Source organism: Mesocricetus auratus, unplaced genomic scaffold (genome assembly GCF_017639785.1).
Source record: "Mesocricetus auratus isolate SY011 unplaced genomic scaffold, BCM_Maur_2.0 Super-Scaffold_100004, whole genome shotgun sequence".
NCBI lineage: Eukaryota > Metazoa > Chordata > Mammalia > Rodentia > Cricetidae > Mesocricetus > Mesocricetus auratus.
In genome coordinates, this window is record NW_024429189.1 from 1,608,152 (window position 1) to 1,630,488 (window position 22,337).

Here is a 22,337-nt window from a genome sequence, read left to right on the forward strand (position 1 = left end):
GCCCTTCCCTCCCTCTTTCAGAGATCTAACTTTATAAAGCACTCACCTTTTTGGCAGTAGACTTCCCTGACACTAGGGCTCGGAGCAATTGCAATAGTGGGGACAAGAGATGAGGAAACATCCCACACACGCTGTCCAGAATGATGCCAAGACCAGAAGTTGGTTCCTAAGGTAGAAAGGAAGAAACCATCCCTCTTCACAAGTGCCCAACAATCCTAAGAAAATTTAGAAACAGAGCCTGCAGAGATAGCTCAGCAGTTAAAAACACTGACTGCTCTTCCAGTAGACCCAGCTCCCATATGGAAGTTTACAGCTGTCTGTAACTCCCATCTCATTACCCAACATCCTGTTCTGTCTGGCCTCTACAGGCTGTGTGCATGCACAGGTGTACAGACATAACATCCACACACATGAAAACAAAAATTTTAATCCTCTTTTCATTTTTTTATTTTCCTTTTTTGAGACAGGGTTTCTCACTGTCCTATAACTTGTCTGTAGACCAGGCTGGCCTCAGACTCAGAGATCTGCTTGCCTCTGCCTCCTAAGTACTGGGAACAAAGGTGTGCACCATCACCATCTGGCAAAAATAATTAGAAGTTTGTATGTTTAAAAGAAAATCTAGGCTGGGCGGTGTTGGCACACGCCTTTAATTCTAGCACTCAGGAGGCAGAGACAGGCAGATCTCCGTGAGTTCGAGACCACCCTGGTCTACAAGAGCCTCCAAAGCCACAGAGAAACCCTGTCTCGAAAAACAAAAACAAACCAAAGACAACAACAAAAACAAGAAAATCTAGTAATAACCCTTTCCTTTAATTGAGAAAACACTTTCTTGATAATGTAGAACATTCACATTCCACTGAAAAAAGATATAAAAGTATTCACGACCAAAAAAGAGGCTGCCTGTCTATCCAGTTCCCTTCTCCTGACTACCCTCTTTCTCTAGGCAGAAAACATAATTCCTTCTGTTATGCATCTTTTAAAGTGAACACTACCCCAAATCATGTCAATGCTTAGCCAGCACACAAGCAACAGAGATGCCCAATCTAAATATGGTTCATAAGAGCTTCTCTCAAGGAGTCTGTGGGTTTCAGAAGAAAAACACATATAAGTAGATCAGTCCAGCTGGGATACAAATGAAAAGAGACATAGCAGCTGGACCCTGACCCTTCAAAATGTTAATTCTAAAACCTATCACAAGTGTTTTAACGATTCTCTTTGCTCAACATCAGCGGTTCTCAACCTGTGGGTTGCAACACCTTTGAGGACTGAACGACCCTTTCATAGCATTGCCTGAGACCACAGGAAAACAGATATTTACATCATGATTCACAACAGAAACAAAATTCCAGTTATGAAGTCGCAATGAAAATAATTTTATGGTTGAATGTTGGAGGATGTTTGCTCTCACTGTGTGAAGATGTTTTACCTTGCCTGTCTAAGCACTAACTGGCTTAATAAAGAGCTGAATGGACAATAGCTAGAAAGAGAAAGCAGGCGGTACTTTCTCGGATAAAGTGGAACTTAGTAAGGAAGAGAGTGATTTCTCCTCCAGGGGAAACAGGGAGGAAATCAGAGGTACAGAATGGAGAAGAAGCAAAGAGCAAACTGCCAGAACATATAAGAGCTAATTAAAAATGAGCCTACAGGCCGGGCGTTGGTGGCGAACGCCTTTAATCCCAGCACTTGGGAGGCAGAGGCAGGCAGATCTCTGTGAGTTTGAGACCAGCCTGGTCTATAAGAGCGAGTTCCAGGACAGCCTCCAAAGCCACAGAGAAACCCTGTCTCGAAAAACAAAAACAAACAAAACCAAGCCTACGCTAAGGCCAAGCTTTCATAATTAGTAAGTCTCTGTCACTATTCAGGAGCTGGTGGTACAAAGAAAGTCTAACAAGAAAGTCACCACAACATAAGGAGCTGCATTAAAGGGCCGAAGCAGTAGGGAGGTTGTCACCTACTGCTCTAGACACTGCCACATACTTACTGTTCCCCAGAACAGCTCTGGAAGAGAAGGGTCTGCCAGGACTTCACATGCTGTGTCAATTACATCCTGTCAAGAGGAAGAAATGGTTTATCTTCCTGGCATGAACCAGCTTTTTCTAGGATATTCTATTAACATAAAGACATCAACAAACATGTTCACACAGCATGTCAGGAAGAACTCTGGCTCACAGTTGTGGCATGGTGCTGCATGCCTATGATCTATGCACTACTTGAGAGACTGAGGCATGTACAGACAGATTCACACATTTACCTTTTTTTTTTTTTTTTTCAGAGACAGGGTTTCTCTGTGTAGCCTTGGCAGTCCTGAAACCCAGAGACCCCGATTCAATTCCCAGCACCCACATGGCAGCTAACAACTGTCTGTAATTCCAGTTCCAGGGAATCTGACACCTCACACAGGCTAAACACCAATGCACATCAAAAAAAAAAAAAAAAAAAAAAAAAAAAAAAAAGCAAAAGCTTAAGGAGCCACAGATGCACACTTAATCACTAGAATCCATGTAACGGTGGACGGGAGAACTGACTGAAAAGTTGCCCTGTGGCCTCCTTACTCAAGCAATCACTCATACATACATACACCATATATCTACATATAATAATATGATTATTTAAAGTTGTTTTTTATAAATTTAAATTAAAAATTTTAAAGCAAGAGTAAAGCTGTAAAGCTAGATATGGTGTGCACACCTATACTTCTTAGTAGTCAATATTGATCTCTGGATTCTTGAGCCCAGGAGCTCACATTCAAGCAAATCTCTGTGAGTTCAAAGCCAGCCTGGTCTACCAACCAAGAACCAGCCCAGGCAGAATTATACAGTGAGACCCTGTTCCAAAACAAAACAAAGAAAAGAGAAACAACAAAACACACACACAAGCAGGCAGTGTGCAGCTCGCCTGTCAGTGAGTGTCAAACTGTCAGGGTGCACATCCATAGTCAGTCAACCCTGAACCAAAACCATTTGGGACAAGTGTCTGCAACGTGGGAGGTTGAGACAAGTCCAGGCTACCTAGTCTCAGGCCCACCTGACTATAAGATGAGACTGTATCTCAAATACAAAACAGGAGAACACAATCATGTCTGTGTATCAAACATGCATACTTTCCACTAAAATTATTCCTATACAGGATAGCATAGCTACAATTTACATACTAGGTATCATCAGTCACCCAGAGATAATAAAACGAAAAAGTTTTATATGAACCTTCTGCTATTTATACATGGGAATAAGCATCAGTGAATTTTGGTAAACTTGGGAGTTCCTGATGCTATGAAAGAATCATATATACCATGATTCCAGTACAGAATTACATTAGAATTTAAGAGTGTATGTGTGTCTTTGTGTAAAATGGAAAGGACATATTCAACTGGTAACTATACACACCTACACACACACACACACACACACACACACACACACACACACACACACACACACACAAAATAATCCCATCATGTGTGATAGGATTATCTACTTTGTATCACTTTCAGGGTTTGCCACAATTTACATCTCATTCACATGATAATAAATGAAAACAAATAGCAAGAAACAAATTAACATACGAAACAAAATAGGCTGTAAGAGATCTGAGGGGGCAGTGTAGTGACTGGACTGTAAATGTGGGGCAGCTAGGCAGCCTAAGGAAAGCGACTTACTGACCTGCTGATTGCCCAGTGTGTGCAGCTCCAGAGAGGTCAGAGCAAAGGAGAGGAGGCCGTAGACACACATGCAGGCAGTGCTCGTGGTACACTAGAAAGAGAAAGGAGTGAATATCTAAGTATGAGTAACACAACTGTTTCCAAGACTCAGCCGTCATATCAGTAGAGTCCTTGAAAAGAAATGCAAAAGGAATCGCAAACATTAATACTTTTCCTAATTTAGTTACAAAATTAGGAAGAACTCTCAACACAACCAAATTCAAAAGGACCAAAGATTTTGTGGATAACAAGAAAACCACATCCAGCCAAGAGTCTGGATATGAACTAGAGGCTCTAAGACCTAATTCAAACGACACCAATATCCACCAATCTGCAGTATTAAGAGCTGTTTGCCTATTAGCTGCTTTCTGTTTTAAGACTAATTTCTTTTTTTTTTTTGTTGTTGTTGTTGTTGTTGTTGTTTTGTTTTTTGAGACAGGGTTTCTCTGTGTAGCCTTGGCTGTCCTGGAACTCCCTTTGTAGATCAGGCTGGCCTTGAACTTAGAGATCTGCCTGTGCCTGCTTCCCAAGTGCTGGGATCAAAGGTGTGCACCACCACTACCCAGCTAACAGTAATTGCTTTTTAAAAATTCTTGTGGTCCAGTTTGAACTCAAGGTCTCATGAAGCAGTGACTGGGCTTATCTTCTACACTGAGCTTAATCCCCAGCCACAAAGAGTAGTTTTCAGAGCAGCTGTAGACTGACATCAGACGAAGTTGTCATACTACCCTAAAATTTCCATTTGGCTTATTCAACTCCTTCCAACTCATCCTAGGCAGCAGCTGTTCTTGTGACAGTCCCCAGGGTGTCACACTGCTAGAGCCACATACATTTGGCTTCCTCAAATTCACTTCTTTTACTTAGTAATATGCATCAGGATTCTCCCGTCTTTTTGCACTGGGGAGTGGACCAGGACAACTGGAAATCAAATCCAGGGTTTCATGTATGGTGAATATTGTATAACTAAGCCATATCTACAGCCCTCTTCTAGGTTTTCTTATGGTTTCTTCTTAAAAGTGAAGAACAGTCTACTGTCCTGTTTGTCAGAGTTTACTTATAGATACTAAAGGGTATTTTCCCCAGCACTATGAAGGTGATTATGACTACAATGATGCTACAAACATCTGTAAATAGTCTCTTCTACTCAGCAGGTTAAAAACCAATGATTACAACCTCTAAGTCTCCATTTTTATCTTGTCTTTTTTTGGTAGCATAGAAGATTAATTCCAAGGCTAGATGTATGAGAGGTAAACACCTAACCACTGAGCCTGCTCCTGATGCTTCACTTTAGCACAACATAAGCTGACTAAATGAACGAGCCAAACTCCAGTTGAGCCCCCAATAAAGACTCTGAAGAGTAAGTTCCCACTCAGATGTCCCCAGTCATCCTCTAGAAGAGTGGATCTCATATTCCTAATGCTCAACCCTTTAATATAGTTCCCAAGGTTGTAGTGACCCCCACCATAGTACTTTGTTTCTACTTCAAAACTGTAGTGTTACTACCTTATGAGTCGTAATGTTGTTGGACCCCTAATAGGGTCAGAACCTTCAGGTTGAGAACAAGAGTCAACTCATCATCAGTTCAAACTGTTTACCACTTGCTCAGTATTATTGCTCGAGTCTAATTACACCTTTCTCAGTTTGTTTTCTAACGTGTAAGTCACACAGTACTCCTAGCAAGCTGTGTTACAAAAGCTGAGTAAGATACCACTGGAGAGTGTGAGTCTGACCACATACAAATGCCAGTGAAAACATCATCACCAAGTAATTCTAGCCCTTAAAAGGCTATGGCAGGAGGCTCCTGACACACACCTTTAACCCCAGCACTCTAGAGACAGAGAGGCAAGTGGATCTCTGTGAGTTCAAGGCTAACCTGCTCTACAGAGCAAGTTCCAGGACAGCCTCCAAAGTTACAGAGAAAACTGTTTCAAAAAACAAAAGAGAAATAAACAAAAGAAAAAGAATAAAAATCACAATGACTCATGCTACTACCAAAGTCGTCACTGTTCTTCTCCAGGGCCTGCCCTCTTCAAGCTCACCTACCAACAACTTAAGACTCACATCATTTCCCCCACTGGCAAGTGACCGAAGCAGCCGAGTTAAGTACTGAAACACATTCAGCTGGATGGCTGTGCCACCTATTTTCCTGACCACACTGCTGGTCTCTTCTGGGTTCAGTGTGTGACGGAGGAGGGCCCAGGCCAAAAGTACAGGGGCATGATGTGGAATGTCTCCCAAGGTCAACATCACACGATCCATATCCTAAGGAGGGGAGAAAACACTTGTGTCTAAGAAAGAAAAGGTCCAGATCCAGCCAAGCATGTCATCATGCTCAGCAAGCCTCAACTGGAGACCCTCCCTCTCCTTCACCACACTGCACCCACACATCTTCACCCCAACACTTGCTAACACACCCAATCACACCTACATTACCCACGACGTTTTCTACTGGTTTTATTACAATCTTAGTTTAAACTATAAAAACATGTTCAAATAGAGAATTAGAGAAGTTATGAGCCTGATACTTCTTGAACTTTTCACGACCTCTCAATTTCTACTCATTCTAACTCAGTGTTTATCCTTATCTTTTTTTCACTAAACCTACAAAGCCTCATAACCCCAAAGATTTTGTCCTGGGACCACCTCTGTGGGTGACTCAACTCCCTATTGCAGAGTCAATTATCATCTCTGCACAAATAACTTTGACTTCTCCTAGACCTAAATAAAAAGAACTGAAAATTCTGTGCATTAGGATAATTCAGGGGCTAAGAACTAATTAGAAACCACCTGAAAAAAGAAAAATGTCCTTCCAAGTTCACCTGACAAACAAGCCCATCTTGAGCAAACTGATGCAGCTCTCTTCTGTCATCCAAGGCACACTTATGCAGGGACTCAATATCCATGCCTTCCACCAGGATGAGGGCACTGAAGTACCTGAAAGGGACAACCCATAACCACAGTTTCATTCAGCTGTGTTGGAACTGACTGAAGATATAAGACACTCGCTTATCAATAGTTGTTTTCGTTTTTTTCCTTTGGTTTTTTCGAGACAGGGTTTCTCTGTATTGTTTTGGAGACTGTTCTGGAACTAGCTCTTATAGACCAGGCTGGTCTCGAACTCACAGAGATCCACCTGCCTCTGCCTCATGAGTGCTGGGATTAAAGGTGTGCACCACCAACTCCCGGTTTGCTTATCAATAGTTATTAATGAGCATTTTCACATTCTTTGTAATCACTGAGCTTTTAAATATAGAGGTTTCTTGGTTTTGTGGTGCTGAGGACCAAACCCAGGGTCTGTGTGTGCCAAGTATGCATTTCACCACACAACTATAGCTCACACCCTTGGAATGCTCCCTTTTCCAGAACATCTCAAATTCAAGTACTTGACACTGGCCTGTTGCGGTGACTGTTAATCAGGGCAGCTCAGAACTAGCACTGAAGGTATACACAGCTACAACCTATCTGACCCAGCTCTCACTCCTCAAATGTATTTCTTTGCTGAGAAAACAGGCCTCAACATGGGGGTATATCCATGGCCATCAGTACAGAAAAAATAAATTCAAAGACCACAGACAGTGCCCTCAAAGCAGGCAGAGAATACACATCTTGCTTATCAGGGTCATCATGGCACTTGCACTGTGCCTGCAGTAGTTGCTCAACAAATGCTCTTGGTGAACGGAGTCACACGCTTTTAATCCCAGCACTTGGGAGGAGAGAGACGTAGATTCCTGTGTTCAAGGCTAGCCTGGTCTACAGAGCGTGTTCCAGAACAGCCCGGCCTACACTGGGAAACCCTGTCCTGAAAAACCAAGAAAAAGACAGAAGAATGTCTGTGGGGCTAATGAGATGGCTCAGCAGCTAAGAACACTTGCTGCTCCTGCAGAGGACCTATTCAGTTCCCAGCAACCATATGGCTTATGGCTTATAACCATTTGTAATGTAATTTCAAGGGATTCAATGCCTTCTTCTGCCTGCCATAGGCACCAGGCACACAAACAGTACACATACATGCATTAAGGCGAAACATTATTTTTTAGAAAAGTAAAAATACATCTTAGAATAAATAAAGGATAGGAGGGTTTTGTGAGAACAAGCCCCTTAATTACAGACTATACTTCCTATGGGCACAGGTTGTGTCAGCACATGCACCCACTCCCCACCCAGTCCGAGAAAGGTGCATCTTCCCTCTGTTTCAGCACAGAGCCACTGCAATGCCAATGGTCTAAACACAGTAAAAGCTTCATAAACTGCAATCCATTAGACTCACCCAATTCGATCTACAAAAGGATCCATGGTTTCATCCACCAGGTGCCTATTGGTCTGCCTACTACCAAATCCTTGCTCCTTGAACATCTTGGTTAGTATCAGTAGGTCACTAGGCGCCATCTCGAAGTACGCATAATAGAGGAAAATAATTTCTAGCAGCATAGACTGCTCCCGGAGACACTGAACAAACCATCGAGACACCTGGCGCTCAGTCTGCACCAATATAGAGAAAATGGGAGAGAAAGTTAAACTAGATAACAAATTACCTTTTTCTTCCTTTTTCCTATTCTTCCTTTTTTTTAAAGGTGTATTTATTTATGATGTATGCAGTGTTCTGTTTACTTGTGCCCCTGCAGGCCAGGAGAGGGCAATTTTATATTTAAAAAAAAAAAGAATATGATATGGACAGCAGGCCAATGGTAGCGCATGCCTTTAGTCCCAGCACTCAGGAGGCAGAGGCAGGCAAATTTCTGTAAGTTCAAGGCCAGCCTGGTCTACAGAGTTAGTTCTAGGACAGCTAAGACTGTTACACAGAGAAAACCTGTCTCAAAACAAAACAAATTAAATCTACCTGGGAGGCCAAGGCAGTGGGGTGCTATGAGGGTCAGGCAAGCCTGGACTGAGCTTCAGAATGAGACATTAAATTCTCAATCCTGTCCTCCCTCCGCCCCCAAAAAAAGAGAAGATGAAATCTAGGGTTTAGAATTCTATTAACTTCTAAGAGAGTATTTTAGGTAACAAAGTAAAAAATAAAGGGGTTGGGGTAGGCTTTCACACAATAATTCTAATACAAATGAGGAAAGAAAAGGAATAAGGGGGGACAAAATGGACCAAGGAAGAAGTTCAGAATTAGGGCCCATTAATCAATGTTTTTGTTCTGACACAATTCCCTCTGCTCTGAAGAACCTGCATAGGTGCTCAGCTATGTAAGTCTCCTAGGGCTCCCTGAACAAGGCATGTCATTTTTCTGACCAGAGATGAGCACAAGTGTTACATACCATTAGATTGCCATGTGTCTCCCAGGTTGGGGCCTCCATTCGGTACAGCTCCTCAAACTGCTGTCTGTATTTTAAAACTAGTTCCTTCTCCAGTTTATCAACACAGTCTGCGTATTCAGCCTTAAAGATCAGAACACAGTAATGCACGTGTAGCATAAAAGGCAAACATTCCAAGTGTATACGAGTAATATGAAATTATTTAAATCTGACGGACGCAGGGTACAGAGAACCAAGAAAACCTGCGCAGGCTCACCCTATAGGGATGTCGTTCATCTTGGAAATATGTCAGAAGATGTAAGACACAACGAAGAATACAGGTTCTTTCTTCATAATAGTAATCTGCAACCTAGGGGGGAAAACCCGTAAAATTTCAAAATCAGTTTCTCACTCTTGCAAAAAGACTCAACTTTACAACTGCTGATAATCAGATCCTTCAAAACTGCATGGAGAGCAGGAGAGATGGCTCAATGGACAAAGGCACTACTCAACAAGCCTGACAATCCAAGTTCAGTCTCCACAACCCATATGGTGGAAGAAGAGAACCAACCTCTACATGCTTCCTATGAAAGTATACACAACAAATACTTTAAAATTCATTTCATTCTATTTTTATTTGTGTGCATGCATGTATATATTACATATGTATAGGTGCCTACCAAGGCCAGAGGAAAAAGGGCAATGAACACCCTAGGACTGGAGTTATAGGTATTTGTCAGCTGCCACATAGGTTCAAGGAACCCAACTTGGGCCATCTGGAACAGCAGCAAGTGCTCTTAACCACCAAGCCACCTCCAAGTCCTAAACAGCACATTTTTTTTTAACATGAACAGAAAATAACCCTTTCTTTTACTGCCAGCCCCCTCAGATCATGACAAGGAGACTTATATCTTATGCTTGTCCCACTAGGTCTTATAACTTAACTTAACCTGCTTCTCTTCATCTATGTTTTGCCTTGGGGCTTTTTTACCTTTCTTTCATTCTCTATGCTTTACTTTCCTGCTTCTTCTGTGGCCGGCTGGCCCTGAGAGTCTTTCTTTCTCCCTTGTTCTCTTTTCCCTTTTGAGCCTAGATTTCTCCTTCTATTTATTCTCTCAGCCCACCAGACCTTCCTATCCCACTACTGACTAGCCACTGGCCATTCAGGTTTTTATTAGACCAATCTGCTGCAGTAGGCAGGCAAGGCAAAACAGCAACACATCTTCACATAATTAAACAAATGCTGCATAAACAAATGCAACACACTTTACATAAATATTCTGCAACATAGATAAATGTAACACATGTTTACATAGTTAAAGTAATATTTCACAATATCCTTCCACAAAAATAAACCATAAACCAAGAAATAAGCCATGAAAGAGAAAGGGAATTATTACTTAATAATCTAAACTCAATTCCAAAATACTTTTCTAGCATGAGTTCTGAGATCCCAAATAACATCAAAGTTACAAACTGGCAGGTCAAATACATGAAGCAAATGTACAACTACCAGGGCTACGTGCTCTAACCACATGTAACCAATGGACATAAGTAGTACTGATAGTACTGAGTATCAACAGTTACTATTCAAGTAGTGTTGGGGGGAAGTCCTGTGCATTTGTCAATAAAGCACTGCTGGCCAATAGGAATCTAGATAGGTGGAACTAGGAGTCCAGGAGAACTCTGGGAAGGAGAAACACAGAGAGTCGAGATGTAACGCCATGGGGTAGGAAGCCTGGAAACTTCTCCGGTAAGAGACATACTTAGATTAACAATTATGGGGTAATTACTTAAGTCAGAGCTAGCCAGTAAGAAACAAGCAAGGCCAACAGCTTCATAATTAATAGAGCGTCTTGTGTGTTTATTTGGGACTGATGCGGCTCTAGAACCAGGCTGGCGGGAAGGCTTCTCTCAAGGAAAAAGCTTCCCTTTACAAAGTAGTCAAATCCACAGACAGATCCAAAGTGAGAATGCTGTAGGACAGGCAAGGAGTACAGGAATACAAACTAACCCTGCTGAATTTTATCTAAAAGGACTGAGAGTGGGACTTAGTGGTGGAATGCTTGCCTTGTATCCTTGAGGCTCTGAGTTAATCACCAGCACATCCCTCCCACCAAAAATACCAAGTTAATTGAGCCTTAGAGAATAGCCATCTATGAACAAGTTGTCAGCACCAGAAGCAGAAGAAACTCTGGATAAATTCCTTGGCTGGGTCCTGCAGCTAAGAAGACTAAACTAAGAATTAAAACCTTAGCCAAGAGAGTGGATGTGTTGGCATATGCCTTTAGTACCTAGTACTGGGAAGACAGAAGTAGGTGGATCTATTTGAGTTCTATGCCAGCCTAGTGAATTCCAGGTCAGCCAGGAATACACAGTAAGACCCTGTCTCAAAACAAAAAAAAGAAAAACACAAGCAAAAGGGTCTAGGAGCTGTCACACAATTTTCTACCAAAGAATGAAACATCAATTAGCGCTTACCTTCAGGGTTAAGGCCTGGCTCTGCCTCTCATCTTGAAGGACCGTCTGAAGGAAAACAGAGCAGTCAAGAAGCTGTCTTACAGGCAGAATTCAACTGGCAAAGAAAAAGATGCACCACACCCTTCATGACTACCCATCTATTTCGTTTCTGTAAACATTTCCACCTTATGTTTAGGCCAAGTCTAACAAAACAGATGCCCAACTCATTTCTCTGTTCTCTGGCCTATCTCTTTATACGTAAAATTAAAGCTGAGCAACCTGGGTACTCTCTTAGACGTCTTGTTTATATGTAAGTCTTCAAATTTCAGCTTAAATATACATTGGGTTCTCTTTCCAGCCTTTAAAAGTCTTGCCTCGGGGCTGGAGAGATGGCTCAGCAGTTAAGAGCACTGGCTGCCTTCCAGAGGACCTGGGTTCAGTTCCCAGCACCCACATGGCAGCTCACACCTGTCTGTAGATCCAGTTCTATAGGATCAGAAACCCTCACAGACATTCAGGCGGGTAAACACTAATGCACATAAAATAAAGATGAATAATTCATTAAAAGTCTTGCCTCTGTCTAGAGAGATGACTCAGCGGTTAGGAGCACTGACTGCTCTTCCAAAGAACCCAGGTTTAATTCCCAGCACCCACATGGCCTCTCACAACTGTCTGTAACTCCAGTTCTATGGGACCCAAAACCCTCACATAGATGTACATGCAGGCAAAACACTGACGTACACAAAATAAACTATAAAAAAAAGTCTGGCCTCAGCTGGGCAGTGGTGGTACACAACTTTAATCCGAGCATTCAGGAGGCAGAGGTAGGAAGATCTCTGTGAGTTTGAGGCCAGTCTGGTCTACAGAGTGAGTGCCAGGACAGCCAGGGCTATGCAGAGAAACCCTGTCTCGAAAATGAATGAATGAATGAATGAACCTGTGTATCTCATAATCTTTGTGTAAAGGGTCAGGGACAGAACTCTCCAAGAAGCAAGGTGGACTGGGGCTGGGTAGAAGCACAAACCTTGAGTGCATCCCGAGTGCCCCTGTAGTCCTCCTGAAGGTAACACTGCAGTAACTGAACACTCTGCTCTTCATCCAGACCCTAAAGCACAGAAGTCTTACGTAAGCAGTGGCCAATGAAGCTCAGAATTTTTATTAGCATCATTAATAATGACATCACGGCACCCACACACAGCATAAACTGACCCCTCACCCCCCTTAATAACTTTCACTCACCAAGAACTTGCTGATTCGTAAGCCCAGCTCCTTCAGTGGTGATGCTACATCTTTATTAGCTTTCACTCTTTCAGCTGAACTTGAACTATGAAGAAAGCAGTGAGTTATTTCCCCATTCACAGTGACTCCCAAGGCATTAAATAAAAACACCCTATGACACTTTAAAACTGGCCTTCTTTTTCCTTTAGTGTCTATATAATGTACAAACATCACCCCACAGACTTTATAGCACAGAGCCTGTTTTGCCTATGTAACAAAATCATGTATATCCACTGTAAACTAGTTACAAAAATGTTATTTATTAAGCTACTTTTTTTTTTTTTTTGGGTTTTTACGAGACAGGGTTTCTCTGTATCGTTTTGGAGGCTGTCGGTCCAGCCTGGCCTCGAACTCACAGAGTTCGTGTGTCACCACTGCCCGGCACTACGTTATTTTTTTTTTAAACATGTTGGAGGCAGTATATGTGGAGGCCAGAGGTCAATGTCAGATGTCGTCCTAGAACTCCTCGGTAAAGTGACCAAGAGTAACACTGACACTTGTTCTATGGGTCTAGCACACATACATGAAATGATGTAACAAGAATGGTATTTCACAGGCAGGCATTGGTGGCGCACGCCTTTAATCCCAGCACTCGGGAGGCAGAGGCAGGCGGACCTCTGTGAGTTCAAGAGACCAGCCTGGTCTACAGAGGGAGTTCTAGGATAGCCTCCAAAACAATACAGAGAAACCCTGTCTCAAAAAGAACCAAAAGAACTGTTCAATGTCATGAAACTGAGATACTGTAACTGAGATACAGTCACAGTAGAGCCCAAACGATACATGACAAGTAAATGCTACACACTGCCCTTGACTGGACAACAGGACAAAGAGAGGACATTTGGGGCTAGGATGTAGGCCAGTTGGTAGAGTACATCTGAAAGGCTCTTCAGTTCAATTCAAGAACTTAAACAAATAAAAACAAGAGGTTATATATCAGCAAAGTCTAGAGTTTGAGTTTTTATTTTAAAGGTTTAGCTGGCACATGACTTTAATCCCAGCATTTGTGAGGCAGAGGCAAGATAATATAGTCAAGTTCAAGGGCAGCCTAATCTATATAGTGAGTTCCAGGACAGCCAGAATAAATAGCGAGACCCTGTCTCAAAAAAAATCTAACAAAAAACATTACCAGACTTCAAATCTCATGTTAATATTTTCCATTTATTTAGTGTCTGGGTGTTTTGCATGCATGTATATCTGTTGCCAACAAAGGTCAGAAGATGGCATCAGATCCCCTGGAACTGGGAGCTGATACTTGCATAGAACTGGTATTCTTTGGGTGAATGGTGAATGCATTACTTTCTCCAGGGACAGTGGAGAAGATAAGAAGTAAAAAGAGTCACTTTGAAGTGATGGCACATGCCTTCAGTCCTAGGCCAGCCGGCCTATAGCCAGGGCTACACAAAACTGTCTGGAGGGAAAAGGAAAAGAGAAAGGACAACTGGATTACTGTGAAGGAAGTGATCCTTCCTTTCAACAGATGGGAAAAATATGCTAGACTCATCCTGCTTATGTCTAAGCTGTACTCTCACTCATTTACGAGCCCAGCAATTTAAGAAAACACACAGGGAAGCCAGGCGGTGGTGGCACACGACTTTAATCCAAGCACTCAAGAGGCAGAGAAAGGTGGATCTCTGTGTGTTTGAGGCCAGCCTGGCCTACAGAGCGAGTTCCAGGAAAGCTAAAAGCCACAGAAAACAAAACAAATACACAAGGCAGTTCCACGTGTGCTGCAGTTCTTTGGGAAAATGGTATTACTAGACACACAGAACAACCATACCTGGGGGGTTTGTAGTAAGAAAGCCCTTCTAACAGCCGCTGCCAATATTTATTCAGTTCTGCCTCAATCTGATTCTGCAAAAGAACAAGGTAATTACACAAATGCAACCCAAAAGGGGATCACACTACACACTGTATTTTCCTTTGTGTCTTTTTGAAATGTTTCCACACAGCTTAAAGCAGCGGTTCTCAACCTATGGGTCACAACCGCTTTGTGGTTCAAATGACTCTTTCACAGGGGTCACCTAAAACCATTGGAAAACAGATATTTACTATACGATTCATAACAGCAGCAAAATTAGTTATGAAGTAGCAATGAAAATAATTTTACTGTTGGGGTCACCACAACATGAGAAACTGTATTAAAGGGTAGCAGCATTAGGAAGATTGAAAACCACTGGTTTAAAGCATTGTAAATGTAGAATTCTGTAATCTTTTCTTTGATTAATACTATAGCATCATTTATGGAAATCTTTGTAAAGGGGTTTTCTAATGATTGCATATTTTACTAAATAACAGATCATTTCTGCCATTCCTCTAAAATGTTAAATACACCCAAGAAGTTTTGTTTTTCCTCTCGCTCTCTCTTTAATAAAATCTCTTCATGGGGCTAGAGAGATGACTCGGCATTTAAGAGTACTGGCTGGTCCTCTAAAGAACTCAAGTTCAAATCCCAGCACCCATATGGCAGCTCACAATTATCTGTAACTCCAGTTTCAGGAAATCTGACACCCTAATACAGACATACATGAAGGCAACACACCAACTCACATAAAATAAATGATTTTAAAAATTAAAAAGTAGCCGGGCGTTGGTGGCGCACGCCTTTAATCCCAGCGCTCTGGAGGCAGAGGCAGGCGGATCTCTGTGAGTTCGAGTCCAGCCTGGTCTACAGAGTGAGTTCCAGGGCAGCTGGGGCAACACAGAGAAATGCTGTCTGAAAAAGCTAAAAATAAAAAAATAAATTAAAAAAAATTAAAATTAAAAAGTAAGCTGGGTGTGGTGGTACACGCCTTTAATCCCAGTACTCAGGAGGCTGAGGCCGGTGAATCTCTGTGAGTTTGAGGCCGGCCACCAGGCAGTCTACAGAGTGAATTCCAGGACAGGCTCCAAAGCTACACAGGGAAACCCTGTCTTGAAAAACCAAAAAAAGAAAAGAAAAGACAACATTTTTAGACACACAGCCTCTATGATTTGAAAGCTAAAGGCAAACACAGAAAAGAACACAAGAGACAGGAGGCCTGCCAGCTCTTCTCTGCCCAAGCAGCAGAGATTCTCCACAGCCTGCCCTCAGGCAACCTCACTGACAGCATGGCATCTTTACAGAAAAGCAATCAATGTGGTACAAACAAAGGCTGACTTAAAATTTCAGTAGCCTCACAGAAGACAAGACGCCATTTTAGGTTTTTCTATTTTTGCTTTTAATAAACGCTATAAAAAATCCTTATAAGAAAAAAATCACAAGAACACTGTCACTCACCAGTTCTCTAAGAGCTGACCTTCCAAGTAGAATTGTCCACAGTTCTCTACTGCTCCTGAAAAATAAGAAAGCAGAGATAATTTTGCTCTTCTAAGAAAATAAAGTTAAAGAAATCTGATATTCAGCCAGGCAGTGGTGGTGCACACCTTTAATTCAGGCATTTCAGAGGCAGAGGCAGATGAATCTCTGTGATTTCAAGGCCAGCCTGGTCTACAGGGTGAATTCCAAAAAAGCCACATAAATGTAAGCACAAAGGATATAAAAATTAGTAGTAGGCTTTTTGAGACAAGGTCTCACTCATGTTTGAAACTTCAAATCCCTGACAGTATATAAGAAACAGGCATTCAGGGGCTAGAGATGGCTCTGCAGCTAAGAGCACTGTCTGCTCTTGCAGAACCTGGGTTCATTTCCTAGCACCCACATGGAAGTGCACAACTGTCTATAACTCCAGTTCCAGGAGATCTGATCTTCACGTCAATGTACATTAAAAAATAAATAAATAAATAATAGACAACCAATCCCATAGAGTTCAAAGCCAGACTGAGCTATATGAGACCCCATTTTCAGAAGCAAAAAAACAATGGGTTGATGAGATGGCTCAGGGGCAACTGTGCTTGCTGCCAAGCCTTGTCAACCCAGAGACCCACACGCTAGAAGAGGAACAACTCCAGGTGTCCTCTGATCTTCATATTCATACACATACACATACAAAATAAATAATTTTATTTTCTTAAAGTTTTATAAAGAGATGGAAATGTAGCTCAATTGGTATGCACAAGGCCTCAGGTTTGATCCCAGTACTACATAAACAGATGTGGTAATTCACACCTGGAATCCCAGCACTTGGGAGGAAGAGAAGTTAAAGCTATACAACAAGTAGCAAATTTAAGTCAATCACCTTGAGAAACAGGAGATTTTTAGCTCAAAAACTAAATCTAAGGGCTGGAGAGATCATAGACACACAAACACACAGACACAGACACACAGACACACACAGAAAATGAAAACTTGGGCTGGGAAGCTGCCCTGTGTGTGCATATGTGTGTCATGCAGCAGATATCTCTAATTCCATCATTTAGATGGCAGAGACAAAGGATGACTAAGGCAAGATAGCTAGCTAGACATGCCATATTGATGTGTCTGGATTCAACTCAGATTTTACAACAATGAATAAATTGGAACATACATAATCAAAGTCAGCCTATGGCCTCCACATATACCAACCTGGCAACACACACATGAACATGTATTACTGCACAGATACATCCCACAGACAACTCAAGAGAAAAAAAATAAACTGAAAACTATCTTCCTTATTAAGGCTAAAAAACAAAGTATTAGAGCCATGTATACCAAAACTGCCATTCAAGATTTTCCCATCAAAGAAGCTTAAACACAGCTAAAATATATAAATTTTTCTTAACAGTTGCTGCTTCTAAGAAAACAACTTCAATTCTATTAAATCCATAGCTACTAACTCCCACATCGACACACTATAACAACTATAATCTCTTTCTGACAACAGGATAACATTCACAATTCCAAAAATAATTAGATTAGATCCAGTTATTGGAACAAATGTTTCTGTTTATGCTGTCAAGAAGCCAGTCTCAGGCCGGGCAATGGTGGATCACACCTTTAGTCCCAGCACTCATGAGGGAGAAGCAGGCGGATCTCTATGAGTTTGAGGCCAGGCTGGTCTACAAAGCAAGTTCCAGGTAAGGCTTCGAAGCTACACAGAGAAACCCTGTCTTGAAAAACAAAACCAAATAAATAAATAAGAAAGAAAGAAATTTAGTGATGTTTTGAAAGTTATCATGCCTTTTCTCAAGGCATACTTATCCTCTGGCTTACTTATCTAACAAGCCTGAATTAGCAAATGTAAAAAGTCAGGCTTTATTTAACTTAATTTTTTTTTTTTTTGGTTTTACCAGACAGGGTTTCTCTGTATTGTTTTGGAGGCTGTCGGTCCAGCCCAGCCTTGAACTCACAGAGATCCACCTGCCTCTGCCTCCTGAGTGCTGGGATTAAAGGCTGTGCCACCACTGCCCGGCCCAGGCTTTATTTAAAATGGAAACTGCTGTATGTCTAGTATGAGTAAGTGTTGTGGGAGATCCCAAATAATGACAGGTAGACTTACAATAATTATGAAATCTTGCCCTTTAACTTAGGCTTGTCTCAACTAGCTCTTTTTTTGGTTTTTGTTTGTTTGTTTGTTTGTTTTGGGTTCAAGACAGAGTTTCTCTGTATTCCTTTGGAGCCTGTCCTGGAGACCAGGCTGGCCTCGAACTCACAGAGATCCACCTGCCTCTGCCTCTCCAGTGCTGGGATTATAGGTGTGCACCACCAATGCCTGGCTCAACTAGCTCTTATAATTTGTATTAACCCATTTATATTAATCTGCATTATATCATGTAGTGTTACCTCTCTTCCATCTTGTACCTTCTCCTTTCTTCTTCCCAGAGTTCTCTGTCCGTAAGTCCTGCCTATACCTAGCTATTGGCCATTCAGCTTTTTATTACACCAATCACAGCAAATACATCTTCACATAGAGTACAGTGTGCCACCACTGCCTGACTTAAGAAGATAACTAACAATGAGACTCTGGAGGACACACACATGACAGAATCTGGAAATGCACTAAAATGGCTCAGGAAGGAAGATTAGCTCCTACTGGCAAGTGAAGGAATGTGCAGACCCAGCAGATGAGGCTGGTACTGGTACGGGCAACCTAAGGGATCAGGAAAGGAACAGCTTCTACCTGTACCTACAGAAACTAAGTGTGCACCCCATCTGACCTAAGCGTACAGTCGCGAAACTAAAGCCATTAAAATCAAGTATCTAGTTTCACAGATAAGATTTTAAAAACATACGGACTGGACTGGTAAGGAGGTACAACTCTTGCTGCTTCTGAAGCCTTGTAACCTATGCTCAATCCCCAGACCCCACTAGTAAAAGTGTCCTCTGGCAACCTGCCACAGCTTGACACCACACTCATGCTCCCTCCTATACACACACACACACACTCTCACACACACTCTCTCACACACACACACATACACACACACACACACACACACATGTGCGCGCACACACACAGGAAGTTTGTTTTAGTTTTTTTTTAATACATTGATGAGCCAATAAGATGGCTCAGTGGGTAAAGGTGCCTATCACTAAGCCAGATGAACTTATTCTCCCACACTATGTGGGAGGATGAAACCAATTCTGGCAAGTTGTCCCCTGACCTCCACATGTACTCCTCAGCAAACAGACACCCACACATATACAACAAACAAATAAAATAATTAATCTAAAGTTCTAGGAGACAACATAGAATTTTATTTCTAAGAGGCAGAAGACCAGGCAGATGATGGTTCAGTAGGCACAGATACTGGCCACACAAGCCTGGAGCCCTGAATTCAACCCTGGGAGCCACAATAAGATGGAAGAAGAGAACAAACTTTCCAGAGCTGTCCTCTGACCTGTACACAATAACATGACACACACACTATAATAAAAAATAAGTAAGTAAGAGGAGAGAACTCCAGCACCCGGGAGAAAGAGGCAGGCAGATCGCTGTGAGTTCAAAGCCAGTCTGGTCTACAGAGCAAGTTCTAAGACAGCCAAAGCTGTTACACAGAGAAACCCTGTCTTGAAAGATACAGAGACAGAGACAGAGACAGAGAGAGCATGCAGGAGAGATGGCTCAGTTAACAACAATTACTGCTCTTGCACAGGACCTGGGTTTGTTTCCCAGCACCCACATAAAGCAGCTCACAATTTGTTGGGATAATCTTTTTGTACATTGTGTGAATGTCCTTCCTCACCTGCCTAAGACACCTACTGATTGCATTTTAATACAGAGCTAAATGGCCAGTAGCTAGGCTGGGGAAGACAGATGGGACTTCCAGAGGAACTCTGGGAAATAACCGGAGGTGCAGGACATTCACCAGCAAGATGTGGAAACATAAGGTACTGAGCAGAGGTAAGGAGCCACATGGCAGAATGTAGATAAATATAAACAGTTTAATTTAAATTATAGACCTAGTTGGGAACAAGCCTAAGCTAAGGCCAAGCTTTCATAATAAAAAGTCTCTGTGTCATTATCCAGGAGCTGGCATTCAAAGAAAGTCCATTTATATTTGGCACACAACTGCCTATAACTGCATTCTAGGTGAATCAACACCTTCTTCAGCCTCTGTGGGTACTAAAACACCAGGTACACATAAACTTAGGCTACACTTACAGAGAACCCAGGTTCAATTCCCAGCACCACAAGGTGACTCATAAGCCTCTGTAATTCCAGTTCCAGGGCACTACACACAAGTGCTGCACAGGCATGAATGCCCACAAAATACTCATAGACATAAAAAACAATAAAATGTTCAAGAAAAAAATTTAAAGAGCTGGTCGGTGGTGGTGCACACCTTTAATACCAGCCCTCGGGAGGCAGAGGCAGGCAGACCTCTGTAAGTTCTAGACCAGCCTGGTCTACAAGAGCTAGTTCCAGGACAGCCTCCAAAGCCACAGAGAAACCCTGCCTCAAAAAAAAAAAAAACAAAACAAAATTCTAAAGAAAACTTGTGGGTACAAAATAAAGAATAATCAGAGGCTGGGCACTGGTGGCACAGGCCTTTAATCCCAGCACTCGGGAGGCAGAGGCAGACGGATCTTGGTGAGTTCGAGGCCAGTCTGGTCTACAGAGCAAGTTCCCAGAACAGTCTCCAAAACAATACAGAGAAACCCTGTCTTGAAAAACAAAACAAACAAACAAACAAAAGAATCAGAAAACATATGGAGCCAGGCGTTGGTGGCGCACGCCTTTAATCCCAGCACTCCGGAGGCAGAGGCAGGCGGATCTCTGTGAGTTCGAGGCCAGCCTGGTCTACAAAGTGAGTTCCAGGACAGCCTCCAAAGCTACAGAGAAACCCTGTCTCGGAAAAAAAAAGAAAGAAAACCTCTGGAGAACACTGAGCTAACCAAGTTATTCGAATTAAAACAGCCCTTTTAAAAGTTACATTCTGGGCTGGAGAGATGGCTCAGAGGTTAAGAGCACTGACTGCTCTTCCAGAGGTCCTGAGTTCAATTCCCAGCAACCACATGGTGGCTCACAAGCCTCCATAATGAGATCTGGTGCCCTCTTCTGGCCTGCAGACATATATTGACAGGATGTTGTATTCATAATAAATAAATAAATCTTAAAAAAAAAAGAAGTTCCCTTTAAAAATAAAAATAAAAAAAGGTTACATTCTACATAGAAATAAGTGCAATTACTGTCTACCTGACTCCAACAGAGCTGCACAGTTCTCTTGTAAGCTAGGATTTAAGCTTAGCAGCAATAGCTTTTAACTTTAAAGGATTATTATGTATAGTGTTCTGCCTGTATGTAAGCCAGTAGACCAGAAGAGGGCACCAAGGCTCATTATAGATGGTTGTGAGCCGACATGTGGTTCCTGAACTCAGGACCTCTGGAAGAGCAGCCAGAACTCTTAACCACCCCCAACTTTTAACTCTTTTGAGACAGGGTTTTACTGTGTAGCTCTAGCTGGCCTGGAAGCCTGTCCCTGCTGGGATTAATGTGTGCATACCACACTGGACACAGCAATAGTTTTTCATACAGTGGCTTTACTTTTTCACACACCTGCACCACTCAGACTTCCACAAACACCAAAAGACTTCAAAACGCCAATATTCAAACCAACTTTCTGCCAAATGTGAGTGACTTTCACAAGATTCTGAGTGCCTGACAGAGCATCATTCCAGAGTTATCAGTGCCAGCTCCTAAGCACACACCTGCAACAGCAGCAGCTGCAGGAGGGTTACAGTGCCAGACCACACACACAACGCCAGGCTTCAGTCATTTCAGTAAGCCTCTAAAACACACACGAGGCCTGCAGAGATGACTCAAAGGTCAAGAGCACTGGCTGCTCTTCCAGAGGTCCTGAGTTCAATTCCCAGCAACCACTTGGTGTCCCTGAAGACCAGATTGAGATCCCCAGCACCTACATAACAAACTAGGGCAGGTTTGACAGCCCACCAGGAATCCCAGTGCTCAGGAGACCAGGGAAGCTGAGGCTAACATGAATCAGACTGATCTGGAGACCGCTGCCTTGGTAAAGCAGACATAGAAGAAAAGACACCCAACAACCCCCACATGCACATACAAAAGATTAAAAGACTCCCATTTGGAAAAGCAGGAGCTTGAAATGGAAAGGTAACTTCTTTTTTTGTTTGTTTGGTTTGGTTTTTTTTTTTTCCGAGACAGGGTTTCTCTGTATTGTTTTGGAGGCTGTCCAGGAACTCGCTCTGTAGACCAGGCTGGCCTCGAACTCACAGAGATCCGCCTGCCTCTGCCTCCTGAGTGCTGGGATTAAAGGCGTGCGCCACCAACGCCCCGGGAAAAATT

At 42.4% G+C, this 22,337-nt stretch overlaps 1 protein-coding gene across 1 annotated transcript in view; it reads right to left on the reverse strand.

The window, feature by feature from the left end:
- The window catches only part of Nup188 (nucleoporin 188), a 49,052-nt gene that overhangs the window by 25,467 nt on the left and 1,248 nt on the right, over positions 1-22,337 (reverse strand). The window contains exons 2-14 of the mRNA XM_040745053.1: positions 15,932-15,986; positions 14,453-14,526; positions 12,637-12,721; positions 12,422-12,502; positions 11,419-11,463; positions 9,215-9,307; positions 8,962-9,081; positions 7,965-8,176; positions 6,517-6,631; positions 5,759-5,959; positions 3,660-3,749; positions 1,982-2,047; positions 47-166 (exon numbers count right to left, since the gene is read on the reverse strand). Coding sequence (XP_040600987.1) covers positions 47-166; positions 1,982-2,047; positions 3,660-3,749; positions 5,759-5,959; positions 6,517-6,631; positions 7,965-8,176; positions 8,962-9,081; positions 9,215-9,307; positions 11,419-11,463; positions 12,422-12,502; positions 12,637-12,721; positions 14,453-14,526; positions 15,932-15,986 — 1,357 coding nt within the window. The remainder of the gene's footprint in view (positions 1-46; positions 167-1,981; positions 2,048-3,659; positions 3,750-5,758; positions 5,960-6,516; positions 6,632-7,964; positions 8,177-8,961; positions 9,082-9,214; positions 9,308-11,418; positions 11,464-12,421; positions 12,503-12,636; positions 12,722-14,452; positions 14,527-15,931; positions 15,987-22,337) is intronic.